Source organism: Phasianus colchicus, chromosome 19 (assembly GCF_987193195.1).
Source record: "Phasianus colchicus chromosome 19, bPhaCol1.hap1.1, whole genome shotgun sequence".
Classification (NCBI taxonomy): domain Eukaryota; kingdom Metazoa; phylum Chordata; class Aves; order Galliformes; family Phasianidae; genus Phasianus; species Phasianus colchicus.
Window position 1 is genome coordinate 5,662,567 of NC_143454.1, and position 14,851 is coordinate 5,677,417.

A 14,851-nucleotide genomic window follows, 5' to 3' on the forward strand; every position below is an offset into this window, starting at 1 on the left:
AACCCTGCAGGAGGTCGTACGACAGGTTGCTAATAATGCATCCATCCCTATACTATCTCACAATTATAATCCTTTCACAGATTCCTCTTCTTTTTTTTTTTTTTTTTTAAGACCACAGGAAGGATTATCCCCTATAGGTACAAAGCATGATTTGATTTCTTCGGAGACTTTCTTCTTCTTGTAAAACTTGAAAGAATATTTCCCAAAGAGACGACTCCTCCCCTATCAGCTCTTCCTGTTGATCAGCTCTTGCTCTCCCATCCTTGTACTGGGGGATAAAGAACTTCTTAATTTTCTTCCAGGAAATTGAACAAAGAGCCAAGCAAACATCCAGTTCCCAGGACACACATACAGTGAACCAAGCAGCGGTACAGGGCTTGGGGCAGGACTGACACAGTGCCCAGCTTTCCAACTCTCTGCTCAGCACAAAGCCTGAGAATTTTGGACTAATTTCATTTCTGCCAAGTCACTTCTATAATTTTTTCTTCTCAATCGAAACTAAGGATAGTATCACAGTGTGTTCAAATCCACCCTAGACATTCCCTTCTGTTTATCTAACGCTTCCTCTCAAACAACGCCTAAACAGAAAGTTTAGTAAGCCTTTAAAACCACAAAAGCCTCTACGTACGCCTTTCTTGTCTATTTATTTATCTCCCAGCCAAACTGAAGGCAGCTCCCACCACGCAGGGCTCGGCTCCAGGAGGTATTTTTGGCACCTAAGCTCTGTGCACACCGTGGGCTGCCCAGCCCATGGCCATGCATTACAAATGCCATCGATCGGCACAGCGTTCACCTTGGTGCAGCAGAAGCAAATTAGCGATACGAATCTGTGTGCAATTACAGCAAAGACTAGAAGCATCTTTCCTGTGGGAAGAGCGGGGTTACATTTTAATTGTTCAATTGTTACTTGCTTGATAATTCTGACAGATTCTTTCTTTGAGTTTTCGTGGAAATCAGTCCAGATTTCACCAGGGCTGAACTTCTGTCACAGAACGCGTGTATTTCATTTCATACAGCAAGCAATCAGTCAGATGCTTCTTCTCAAACCCAAGAGGAACCCAAACGCCCACATGCAAATGCGCTGTGACCTCACTTCTGCAAGACTCAGGCTGAAGCCCACAACTCCAACAGCTAAGAACCACCCTGCCTGCTCTGTGGTGATATCAAGACACCATCACTGCCCAGTAGCAGCATGTCTGTGTCCTCAGCAGGCATCTGGGCAAGCAACAGCTGACAGAGATCAGATATCTAAACACAGCTGTCCCTCAGCACTCCCTATCTCCCCACTCCCACGCTCCAGCCAGAGGCTCTTCTTCAGAGACACTCAAGATATTGGACGAGAGTTCAGGGAAATCCTGCCTAAATCTGATCACTCCACCAAGTATCTGATGGATGAGTTATGATAAGCTTTAAGAAACATCAAGTGTGTGCGAATGCAAGAGATTTTTCAGCCAGCACAAAGACCAAATGTCCCCCCAGGCAGGAGAAAACACAGCCAAGATGCAGAACATGCAAAGCCTATGTGCCATAGGGCCACAGTGAGCTACCAGCTGCTCATCACAAGATTAAGCAACACCAGTGTCACCACTTGGGAGAATTAGAATGTGACACAGCACGCTCCTGGCTATGCAGCCTCAGAAAATCCTATCTACATTGCTGCATTGCTGCTGCTGCAGGTATCCCATATTTTCTGTACAAAAGCAAGCATGACCTAAGTCAGGTCCCCAAGCTGACCTCAGTCAGCTCCTCAGGCCCAACTCACCATCATATTGGTGAGACCAGGCAAGGTCTCATCCTGCAAATACAGATGCTAAGATTTGCATTTCTCCTTTCCATGGAAGAGTACAGGCTAGATGGTCAAGGGCAGTATATCCTACTGCACCCTTCCTTTGCTGTCCCAACCATATTAGAGGATAAACAGCATTGGTGCAAGCTCAAAGGAGATCTGCTCTAGAAGACGCCATCCTCCAGTGTCCAGTGATGGACACACTCTGCCTTTCCCAGGACATCACAATTCCCAGCAGGCCCCTGCTGACCCCAGGCAAACACAAGCAATCCCCAATGATCAGCTCCTATACACCCTGCTGAGGACTGAGGAGGAGGCTTTGCCTTCCCTGCAAACAGAGCTGCCCCAGCACAGGGACGAGCCGAGCTCAGGATCACAGCCTGTCAGAGGCACGATAAAAACATGATGTACTTCAGCCTACAGAATCTTATTAGTTCCTCATGCAAAGAGTGTTCACGCCGTAAAACCGTCTTGGAATCCCTTTGATCCATGCTGATACAGTTTATAAATTGATGTTAATATTTAGAGTTCATGTCTGGTAACGCTGCAGCCATTTGCTCACATTTTCTTGCCAGCCAAGCAGGCGCGGGAGCGAGAGCAAGCTGTAAGGCAGGCAGGAGATGACCCAGTGATTAAGAGCTGATGAAATTAAATGCAATCTGCAGAGCTGCCCCAACACAGTCACCTCACCAAAAGATGTTACGTCTGGGGCAGGCAGAGTGAGGCTGGAGCTGAGAGGGGATGATGCTGCTCCAGCCCAAGCACTGACCCACATCTCCATACAGCATCTCTAAAGCAGAAAGACTCCAGGCTGAGCAAATGGTCTGATTTCAAGGCAGCCCATTCCCCCATTGATTTCAGGGGGGCTGGGGAGCACTGCAGCCTGGTTGCTCCTGGGGGATGCTGAGGGATGGAAACTTTTGAGATTGAATCCTTTCCTCCATCCCTCTGGTGCAAAGTGGGGATGCTTCATTTGTAAATCAGTGAGCATCTCCAGCTTTTCCTCACTGCAAAGCAGAGCCCAGCACTGGGCAATTCCCCACCGCCCGCCTCTCCCACACTGCTCATTTCTATGCGAGCGCATGCGCAGCACGTGCTGAGCCCACACGAGCCAGCACCAGAGGAACCAACCTAATGCCTGGTCACCTCTGAGGGCTGCACAAGATTGAGCAGGAGATGTCAAAAGCAAACAATTTAAAGCAACAAATTTAATTAAAACTAAAATGAGAAGTTGTTGCAAGCCCAACAATTGCAGACGGCAGAGCTCTGTCGATCTTTGGGGAAAATTAGCAGAAGCTGCTAATAGCAGCATCCAATTCCAGTGGCATCTTGAAGGAAATAGTTGTGGAGGAAAAGAAATAAATAATCTTCAGACAAAACAATTACTGATCAGGTGCGTGACAATCTCACAATGTCATCATTCAGGCAGGCAGATGCAGATGCATGAAGCTTGGAAAAAAAACAGCCACATGCACAGCTCCCTCCACCTTACCAGCCCCTTTGACCCACTGTGGGTTTGGGTTGAGTTTTCACAGTCACAAGTAGCAATGCCCTTTCTGGTGCTCACCTGGCTTCACCTGCCCCACGAGGGCTGTGCACAGAGGTGCTCGGTTTGCGTTCCTTTCCCTCTCCTTGCAGGAGCTGGAGGAGGACACAGCCACATTCACCTCCAGGCTGGAGCTGCAGCAGCAGCCACCGGTGCTCTCAGCAGAGCTGGCTGCATCACAGCTGCACAGGCGGTGCCTCTGCTCTGACCTCCATAAACCACACTGACCTGAGCTGCATGACGTCCCAGAGGCATCGCCACATTTTCTCTGGCACACGTCTCCAACGAGGAGGGGAGAAGGCTGTAAATGCCCTGAGATGTCTTTGAAGTGACAGAAGGCTGCTTTATGTCCTTTACTTTATTTCCACTTACAACATGAAACCCTACAAGCCCCTGGCTAAATGTAGCTCTTCCTTCCTTCCGTACGCAGCGGTGGACCTCGCTTACCTCTCCCACTAAAGTATCCAGATACAAACATCCACCCACACCATATATAACCCCTTTGCAGGCTGTAAAAACGGGAAGCTTTAATTGATACTATATTTCAAACTGCTGTGCAGCAAGGACATACTCCAGGCTAAGTCCTCTAGGGTATCTTTCTCCATCCCTGCTTTCCCTGCAAGCAGCTCCCATTGCTCTCCCTCTCTATTTTTTGAATGATTACTTACAAGAAAAAAGTCCCCATGAATGCACAGAGCTGAGTGACTAACATATTCCTAAGGGGTTTTATTGCTCAGATGGAGGGGCTCTCTTTTCTTTTTCCCCACTTTGATGCTGCTAAATGTTCCTCTAAATAATGCTTTGCATTTCCAAATCCTCATAAAAACCATGAGCCTTCCCATCAATTCAGGCTTGCTCTGAAATGGGCACAGTGCCTGCTGCTGGGTGTGGCCAGAGGATGCCCAAGCTGCTGCCACGATGGGGACACAATCCCCACAGCCTAGAGAAAGAGGAGGAGGATGCTGCAGGATGGAGCAGAGGATGGGGCCCTGGGCAGAATGATCTAGTGACTGGCAACCCTGCTCAAAGTAGGGGTTTGGAGCTGACTGATCTTTAAGGTTCCCTCCAACCCAAGCCATTCTATGATTCTGTGGATGTTGCAGAAGGGGGCAGATGATGCTCAAGTCATTTTAGGAAGAAAAAGAAAAGAAGTGTCCCTATCCTTGCTGGTTTAATGAAACGTCTTGCAGCATGAAAAGCAGGGACAAAGCAAGTGCCTTCCTCAGCCCCACAAAGCAGTGTGTTGCAAGAGGGGATTGATGGGCACAGACGTGCTCCTGGGAGGCCCCCAGTCTCCCCCTGCCAGCACATGGTACGGTGCAGCAGCTTGTGCCAGGTCCTCGTGTAGTTGGCTGCCCTGGAAAATGAAGACAGAGCAGCTGTACAAACCAGGCAATAATTGTTCAGAGGGGAGAGGAGAGGGGGGGAGAACCCATCAAATGAACAAAAGGAGGAAAATGAACCAAGAGAGAGAAATAAGGGCAATAGAGACAGGCTGGTTATTAATACTGCCAGTGGTAATCTGTTCTCCCAGCCTTTGCTGCCAGTTGGCTCCTGGTCCCAGTTCTTCCCCCCTCCTCTTTCCATTAGCGACTCCAACAGGCTTGGGAGCTCCTTTTCCCATTGCTGCTGCTGGCTGCAGGAAGAGCTTCTCTCCTTGGGGGCTGCAGACATGCTGGGGCCGCTTCCCTCCCTCCTCTCTCTTGGCTTCGGATCCTGGCGCACCAGAGCTGGCCTGTGTCTATTTCAAGTTTCCTTCAAAGCTGAGTCTTCATCTGTTAGAAGCAGGATAGCTTTCAGCCTGTCTTTCTTTGGCCTTTCCTGCAGAGGTGGCCTCTTTCTCTGCTGTGAGATTTTCCTTGGCTGCTGGCATCTACTGCAATACTGTCATCAAATGGGAATTAGTGGGCACCCTTCTGTCGTGCAGGAACATCTCCAGAGAATGCGCTGCCCTGCATGCTTGCCTAGCCTGCCTCACCATCATGCAAATACAAAGGAGAAGAGCTTAAGGATCCAGACTGCTTAAGAGCACAGCAGAATTATGAGCTGCTAGGTGCAGCAGGCTTCAGGCTGATCTGAGCTTCCAGCCTCGCTGGGGCTGTGCTCCTTCCAGCTCTATGTGGTGATACCCATGTCCCCAGACCCAACATTTGGCAACCAGGTAAAAAGCAGCCCCACGCGTTTGGAAATGAACCCAAAAAGTCACCTGGGCTTTTAGAGAGGAGCACAGCCCCCTGTCAGCCACCAGGATAGGATCTCTTGTGTCGAGCTGCATCCCATCTCTGCAAACACAGCCAGCAACGTTTTCCTGGGTGCCATTACAATTTCCAAACCGGGCTCAGCTCAGTGATGCCTTTAAATGTTTCACAGTATTTTGCTGCCAGCTTGGTGCTGCCTTGGGATTTGTTGTTATTCAAATAGAAGGGACAACTTTAAGAGCTTTTCCCTTCCCAGGCGAAGGACTCTGCCACCGCATAAAATGATGAGATTTCAGTAAAACTGATGGCCGCTGCAAAATGTCTTCACTGCTTCTCTGTGAAGAACTTGACTGTTTCTCATAAAGAATATTTTTAAAGTTTTTGCAGTTTGTAATTATATTTTACAGTTTCATTACAAAGCTCATTTTAATTCTTCTCCAAACCGTTTTTACCAGTCCTCCTGCCACTTTCTCTTTAGAAAAGTCATTAAGTCGGAACTGGAGATCATCCCATTTCCCCCAGTTTTGATGATATTAATCTGTTTTATTGGTATTTCACTGTCGTTTCCATTTGAGTGTTCTCCGTATTTGCATAATTTGCACTGCCACTCCCTTCCTGGTGACAAGCACAGGCTCAGCTTTTCATTTCAATTCTAAGCAGTCGCATTACGTTTTATTTCAGCTTTCGAGCCCACAGTGCCTTTCCTGGGCTAGAAGTGCCATCCCAAAGGCATCCTTAAAGGCACAGACACACGGATGTGGTGAGGCTCAGGCTGGGCAGAGCTCTGTATTACAGTGCAGTGACTTCCTACATATGCATACCAACTCCAGGAAGAAACCACCCTTAGTAAGGATGAAACTCTTTTAAAAAAGACTGTGGAACTCCTTTATGTCATGGGGTGTTGCTTTAAGCCCTGCTCCTTCCACCACCACTGCACCTCTTCAAGTACACTCCTATCCCCGACATATTCATTCCCTGCCCTCCATCCTGACCCCAGTATGGGGCTGGGTGCTGTGGGTTTCTGGCAGGGAGAAGCTTCAGCATGCCCCGAGCAGCATGGCAAGTACAGGAGCTGAGCAATTGGAACCGACTGAATAATGGCTTTCGTTGGCTGGAAGAAAATGAAATTTGCCCTCGTCTTACTGAAAACTTGCACTTGACGCTCACTGCACATTATAAAGAAAAGGTCAGCGAAACACAACAAATGCAAGGAGCCCAGTCGGAGAAAGCAATAAATAGTGACAGCAGCCCTTGTCTAATTTTTCAAAGCATCTCTGCCTTGGCTCAAACACTAGCAATTCCACTCTGTGCTGCTGCAAGGGGTTGAGACAAGCGGCTCAGCTGCTGCAGGACAGGAGCTTGTCTGTGCTGCTCCCAGGGCTCATCAGCGAGTCCAGGGGAAAACAGGAACATCCACCAGCTATGTACAGTGATAACAACAACAAAGGTGCAATGTAGAAGAGGCAAGTTTAGCTCCATGGTGCGGTCCTCTTGCTGAGTGCACACTTAAGGAGGTTTTAGGAGAGCTGTGAGGAGGGGTTAAGGGGTAGGGGTGCCCGTGGGCTCTCACCATCAGCAATGAAGTGCTCGGGGACATGAAGCGTCACCTTGACAGTCAGCGGGCAGGAGAGCTGAGAGCCACACACCATGGCCAGGATGCAGGAGCTGACGGCGATCAGAGTCAGGGCTGTCTTGTTGACAGGGCTTTTCATCGAACCTGGAAAGCAGAAAGAGAGGTGGGAGCCACGGGAGGTACTGATCGAGCCTCAGCCCCAAGGCTCCCCAGCTTGCTCTGCTTCTCCCACTGCCAGAACCAGAGCTCCTGGAGCCTTCCAACCCCATCCTTCCCATCACGTTCTTCCTGTGGTCCTGCAGGACCCACCAGCCAAGATGCAGGCAGTTTTCATCAGCCTGGGTTTATGTGGCAAATTTTATCAAGTCACAAAAACACCCAATCCAAACCCAAGGGCAGCCAGCACCACCACACCACTTCTTCTCACTTAGCACCAGGAGAAATCTATGCCTGCAGATTTTACACAGCATCAATGAGCGTTAATTATTTACCCAAACATGTATAAACATTCAGTCATCACACAGGGACTGTGATGAACAACAAAGCAATCTACAGAGCCAGTCACTTTTTACAGGCAGCAGATATTACAAAATGAAGTTTTATTTTGTCAGTCACAGAAGCTTATGGTATCTTCAGAAAAGCAGCTCACAGAAGGGTTTGCTGCAAGTGCCAGCTTAATACTCCCTGGCACAAAGAGGAGCCTCTGAAGCTGGCACCTGGATGGGATGTGGTCACCTGTCCCCAGCTCCAAGGCCATGTGCTGGACATCAAGGCTAGGGGACACCTGCATTGAGAAGCCAACCATGGGGACATTCCTTAACCCCTCCCTGCTCTGTGTGTACCTGCACACGTGGCCAGCCTTGTCTGTTGCTTTGTGTTTTATTCTCTCTTTTTTTTTTTTAAACCAATGGAATTACAGAATCAGAGAACCGAGTTAATTGGATAAGATCTCCAACAGATCACCATGTCCAACCAGCAAACTGACCTAATGAGACCTGCTGTGGGGAGGATTGTCAACCACTAATTAGATCAAGCACCACATCAGGCTGCCCAAGGCCCAGTCCAACCTGGCCTCAAACAGCAGGTTTAGAGAGTGACAAAGTCACCAGCAGATTAGGATGACTGAATCAGGTCTGTTACAGCATAGTGGAGCAGACCCAACCCCAGGCAATGCAGGGGAAGGATGTGAGACTAGGTAATGAAGCCATGTATAGGAGAGACCCAGCTGTCCCAGGAGATGCTCTGAGCAGGCCAGGAGCACATGAGCCACACTCTGATGGAGGGGACCAGGAGAAATGTTCTCCAGCCAATGCTACCCACCCACAAGCACAGCCCCAGCATCCTGGCCCCAGGGAAGCACCAACCCAAGATCTGCTCCCTGCTCTCCTGGACACATCACTGCTCAGGATTCAGGCGAGGACGCGTCTTTATCTTTGGAATCTGATCCAGCTCCCTGCCCTCACTCTTTCATCAGCAAAGTGAGATTTAAAAAGCATCTGCTTGAAAATTGAACGGGAAATGCATCCAGCGAGTTAGCACTCGTGTGTTTCACCCTATAATTTGATCAAATCCGCTTAGAGATGCTGGTGCCAGAGCAAGGAACTGGCGGAGCCCAGGGCACAGCCTGTGTTTTCCAGGCAAGCAGCATGCCTCACCAAAGCCTCCCTGCTCCTGGCATTTGCAGGACAGGAGGAGTGGCTGATCTGCTGGAAAACACCCCCTATCCCTCTGACAACAGGAGTAGCAAAATGATTATTTATAAAGCATCTTTTACTTTCCTTACGCATGCAGCATCTAAACAGCTTTCTCACTATTTCACAGCTTTATCACCCATCTCTGCCCTTCACCCCTCAACGCCCTTTTTTCCTTCCCAATCTTTATTTGTATCATCAGCATAAATTAGCACCTCCAAACTCATTTCCTCCCAGGACATACTGTGCCTGCCACAGACCCAGCTTTTGGTTGGAGTTATGATACTCATGCAAAAAGAAAAAAAAAGATGGAAAAAAGCTGCTATCGAGATAATTGGACACAGTCAAATATACAATAGAACAGAGAACACTGGATTTTACCATTATAAATCACCTTTCAATCCAGGGTCTTAAAGTGCTTTGCAAACATTAAATCGCAAATCCCTTATGAGTTAGGGGAGTATTATCCCCTTCTCACAAAGAGCCTGAACCACAGGTATGTGAGGCAGCCTTCAGCACCCTGCTGCAGAGCAGAGCTGGATTAGGGCCCCGGAGCTTCCCATCCCCACCCCCACCCCATCCCCATTCCATCCCCATGCCTGCTTCTCTCCCAGTCACTATGAGGAAAGGAGCACAGGAGCCTGAGCCAACCAAAAGCCTTTTCCATCCCCATGAGCATGAGCTTGGCTGCCCAAAGGGAGGGCCGCTGCTCCAGTTCTCCTCCAGCTCCTCCTCCCCCCACTTGTTTCCATCACAGCTCTAATTACTGACCCCTAGAACTGCCTGCAGTTGGCTTTCACCAACTGAACCAAGACTATGGGACTTCTGCTCGAGCAGCATTGTGCTTTCCAGCTCAGCTCTTTATTGCTCACAGACAGTTTGCTGCCAGCTGTAAGACAGCCTGATGGAAAAGCAGCTCCTTCCCTCGCTCCTTCAGCAGAGGGACACTCCTGTTTTCCATCCCACCGCTGATGCTCCAGCATAAGCTCTCCTGCACTGTGCTCAAACACCCATCTGGAGGTAACCAGCTGAGCGGCAGCCCTCTAGCAACACAAATGTATTCTTAACAACCCACTGCTAACTAAACAAACCTCAACAGGTTCAGCAGGGCTGCGCGCTCTGGCTCGAGATGTGAAACAAAATGAATAATTCCTCCCTTGTCCTGGGGGTGGGATCCGACGCGGCTCAGCGCTGCAGGAGAAGCTGTGCTCGGGCACTTCCCTCCTCCCCCTGTGATCTCTGGGCCTCCAGGAAAGTGTTTAAATTGCAGATTTGCAAACGTACTTCCACAGAACAGGCTGCTATCAGCCGTCAGCTACAGGAGAAGGTGTGGAAGGGAATGCATAACCTCCCCAGGTAGAAGATGGGACTCAGGAGCTCCTGAAACCCTCAGTGCACAATCTCAGTCTCAGCTTGTGGTCCAAAAAGCCCAAGATGACGATTGCTGCGTTATGTCTGGGCACAGCTGAGACCAAGCTTGCTCCCTAGATTCCTAGCAAATCCTTGCTATCCTGAGATGCTCCCTCCTTATTTTTAATTAAACAGCTTTCTGCTGTGCCTTGGGTGGTTTCGATGGAGCTCAGCCTTGGTTTTAGCCTAACTTGCAGGGGGAAAGCAATGGGGGCAGGTCCAGGAGCCCAACACCCAGCAGTGCCCGTATCCAAAGAGGGATGCACCAGGAGGGTGGGCAGGAGGAATCACATCCTATCAAATGGGGAGAATCAACCTGCCAGGTTGTGCGAGGGAGAAGTAGGAAAGAAAAGGGAACTGTGCTGGTGCTTGCAAAGCACTCCCTCCCCTGAACACTGTGCACCTCCTGCAAGATGAAGATAAATTCAAAGCCACTCTGCAAGCAGCCCCTCCAAATGCACCGTGCCTCCTATGAAATATCATTTGCTCATGCAGCTAATTACTCACTGCTTTGTACACTTTCCCTTGCTCATCTAAAGAACAAGGTGGGGGAAAAGTACAGCGAAACTCCAGGCTCATTTCTGTCTGATAGTGGCAGCGCTGCTTAAATCCAAGAAAGAGAAAAAAAAAAAAAAAAAAGCAAGGTAAGCTCAGACCACGTATGGATTTACAAGCAACACAAATATCCCGTGCTCTCGGTAATACGATGTTTCTAAATAAGGCTCATAAATACATACTTGGGAGATTAGTCTATAAAAAAAACTAAACTTTAATTACCCCATCTTTATCAGCACACAGCCCATAGTGTTAGCCACATGTGGGTGTTAAACGCCAAGAGCTTCGCAATCTTCCCCGCCCCCCCGCGATAATGGCATAATACAGCATGCTTCAAGGCTACTCGAATATTAACATGCATTTCTGCCACCCGAGAAAGGCAAGCATAGGGAAGCACTGCAAGAGCTGGGACTGCTTAGCAACACACAGCACAGCTGCCAGCACGGGCATGCCAAGCTGCGTGCCAGGAGCATCCCAGTGCCCACTGCACCCCAGTGTCTGCTGCACCTCAGTGTCTGCTGCATCCTGAGTGCCCACTGCATCCCAGCAGCCACCACATCCCATCCTGGCAGTGCCAGCAGCAGCCCAGCTGCAGGCACCCGGGGCACAGAGCTCGGTGCACGGCGTGCCCATGCTGCGCACTGCTTTTTGCACGTCAGACGAGTTCAGCACTCCTAATGATGCTTCTTTATGTTCCAGCAGAGGCTCATTAATACAGTACAACAGCGTTTCCAGGACAGCCTCACACACGGAAACATCTCAAGGTGTTTTACAAGCGGGAGATCATGTTAAATCAAATCAAATACCAATCAAGACTAGCGGCAGTGCTGGCAGGCTGCTCTCAGCATCCAGCACCCCACACTCCAGTCCCATCTCCCTGCCCCCCACCTCTGCCCCACGCTGGGTCCCTCGGGATGCACCTCTTCCCCCAGCCTTCCCTGCAGGGACCACTCTGCCCCAGTGCCAGCATCCAGAAGGGGATGCACATCACTGCAGCAAGGTTCCCAACCAGTATCAGCAGCAGATGGGGGAGATCAGATGCATCTGAATTTAGAGAGAATTTCATCTTGCTAAGAACACGCTGAATCAGATTAATGCTATTAACACTTATGAATTACCCACTGGCAATCAGCCAGGTGCAGGAGGCCACAGGAAAAGAAAACCAGGGTTTTAAGGGCAGGGGAGGCAGCGAGGGGAGGTCAAAGCTGGGTGGATGGGGCCAGTGAAATCCTGGGCCCAGGGCTGAGCCTGTACCCCAGCTCCTGATCACCCCAGCAGTGCTGCAGCTGCTGATGTGCTTCTGGAGTGTTAATGCTCCTGTACTGAATAAAGGCGTTTGTTTCGTATTTATGCATTTGCTTTGTGTTTATGCAGTTTCCAGCAGCGCTCCCGCTTCGCTCTAAAATGCAGAGCCTGCAGCTTGCAGCAAGACACTGTGAGCTAATTTCAGCTGTGAGGAGGAGGAGGAAGGGGGAAGAGGAGGGCAAAAAGGAGCCCTGCAGGTTGGTAAGGACCAGGACAGCAGAGGAGAGAGACAAAAGAGAGAGGCGGCTCAGGCTGAGGGCTTGCTGGGTCCCAGCAGGGCTCCCCATGCAGCTCCGTGGGGAAAATTCCTGCAGCCCAGTTTGCTCTTCAGTGCTGCCACTTCTCTTGCATATCTCAGATCACGGACAATTAAAGGCAATGAAGTCAGCTTTGCTTTCATGTTCTCAGTGCAGAATCAGTCGAGATAAAATCACATTAAAGAAGCAGTTACATGCATAACGCCAGAGATTGTCTGCACTGGAATTTTCTTTCATGCAAATCAATGGAAGCATTTCGCTCAGAATTAAGGTCTCATTTTTGTGCTTTGTTTTAAACTCCAGTCCCAGTTCTACACTATTTGAGCACAAACACAAATCTGAGCGGGAGGCTTCAAAGCAAGGAGGAGAGAAAACAATTTTCAATCCAGCACCACAAAAACATATTTCCTGCAGGAAAAAGGAAAAAATAAAGTAATCAGTATCTACTCAATAGCTCGTGTCATGTCACAGCCCTGGGAGGATTGCTGACAGCGAGCCGAGCTGGGATCACAGTGCACATGGGTGATGCTCAGCCGAGCTGGGCTGCTTCAACACCAGGCACGCAAAAAAAAAGAAACCTCCAAACAACCACTTTTCCTTCTCTCTCTATTTCCAAAGGAGACGCACAACATGAGTCCCTGCTCTGCAGGAGCTCCCAATGGGTTGGGGCACGGCTGTAACTCAGTTTCCTCAATGCAGGGCTTTCCCACGCTGCTCTCCAGCACTCTCACTGCTCCAGGAAGGGATAAATCTCAGTATGGGCAGAGTGAGAAGCAGCTCACCATGTGCCATCCCCTCTGCCCTGCCGGACTACCTGGGGAGCAGAGCCTTGTTACCATGAGGAGGGCGCCAGCGCAGCGATTAGTGAAAATTTGTTACCCGCACGCTCGGAACAAAATTAAATTAAAAGCGCTGCTTTGCTGTCAAGATAAGGGCCAAGCTAGGGAGATAATTTTTCACTCTCAAACACTCAATTACCGGCGGAGGCTGCATCAGATACCATCAAAAATAAATAAATAAAGGGAGAGGCCCGTGCTGCCTCCGGGAGCGGCTGTAACTGCGTTATCTGCGGCACGGTCTGCGGAAGTTAAAGAGCCTGCGGCTGCCGTGCACTGCGACCGCTCTAATTGCCGGCCCCTCGCTTTGCAGCTGCTTCCTGCATTGGGTCTTCTCCCCTGAGCTGCCCCAGCACGGTTTCTGGATGCCACCGAGCAGGGAAGAATGAGGGGCTGAGGGTTTATCTGCTGATGCAAGGCATGCGCGCTCTCTCAGCAAAATAAGCCATCATGCAAAAAGCAGCATGCTCATTAGCTTGCTGGAAAAGTGGCATCGACAGTGCAGCTTTGGTTGCTGAAGAAGAGGGAAGTTGCAGCAGCCTGCATCCGTGTGTGGAGCTGAGCATGGGGCAGGAGGCACCAAGTGGGGCTGTGCGTGGGGCAGGAGCACTGTGTGGGGCTGTGCGTGGGTGCAGGATGCACACCAGTGCTCCAGAGGTAAGGACCTGAACCACAACGTGATACGTGTGTGACGTCCTCTCTCGGGTGTCTGTCCCTGCACCAAGCAGCACGGCTCTGCATGCCATAAACCAGCCACGTGTGCACGAGACACCAGCTTTGTCCCATCCACCTGCAGCTCTGGGCTTCCTTCCCTGGGAAACCCCCCTCTGCAGGAGCTGGGACACAGCACAAGGCACGGGACGCGCTGATAATTCCCTCTCGCTGGTGCAAGCACCAAAACACGACATGCTTGCTTTATCACCTTCTGCCTCCTGTTTGATCCCTGACAGGGAATCACTGCACACCGAGGGCTGCAACGGCACAGAGCAGGGATGCAGCACACCGAGGCCAGCAGCAGGGTGACACGGTGACACGGTGACACGCTGCCCCGCCACCACGGCTCAGCCCCACCGGGGCCAGCACGCACCGAGAGCACTACTCAAATTTCATTCTGCATTTCATTTGGTTCCCCATGAAATAATAAGTGTCTGCCGCCTCTGGAGACAGGAGAGGATCAAAGCGAAGCTTCCTTGTATGTAACAGACTCCGAATACCTAATATTCGCTTATAAAAGGCCTTGTTTTAAACACCAAATACAGAGGCAGATCAAAGCTCGGCTTCTCATTTCTCTAACAGCCCTCAGAAGACTTTGCCAGCCAGCAAGGCACACACATGCGTGCGCACACGCGCCTGACACCAATCCAAGGTGCATAATTGGGCTCTGCTAATTTGTGCTAATTTTCCACAGCACTGTGTACTATGGAAACAGTTGGATGCCTTGTTCAGGGAGACCTCACCCAACGGCAACCCACAGCACACTGCACAATACATCCCACATCTCTGCACCCTGCAGTCCCCAAATCCCACATCCCTGCAGCACCAAGGAGCTCTCTGGGGACAGGTAAGTAGCACCCAGCTGACAGCAATGCATAGGAATTCAGTGGTTTGTTTCCTCTTGCTGCAGCTCAAGGCAAAGTGACCCAGGGTGCTCATCCCTTCGGGAGCTGAGCAGCTCAGTGCTGGATGCATTTTGC

At 50.1% G+C, this 14,851-nt stretch overlaps 1 protein-coding gene across 5 annotated transcripts in view; it reads right to left on the reverse strand.

Annotated features, from left to right (window-relative positions):
* ASTN2 (astrotactin 2) overlaps positions 1 to 14,851 on the reverse strand; it is a 262,038-nt gene that overhangs the window by 167,446 nt on the left and 79,741 nt on the right. For all 5 annotated transcript variants that reach the window (XM_090121266.1, XM_090121268.1, XM_090121267.1 and 2 more), the window contains one exon: positions 7,101 to 7,247. In XM_090121266.1, coding sequence (XP_089977392.1) covers positions 7,101 to 7,247 — 147 coding nt within the window. The remainder of the gene's footprint in view (positions 1 to 7,100; positions 7,248 to 14,851) is intronic.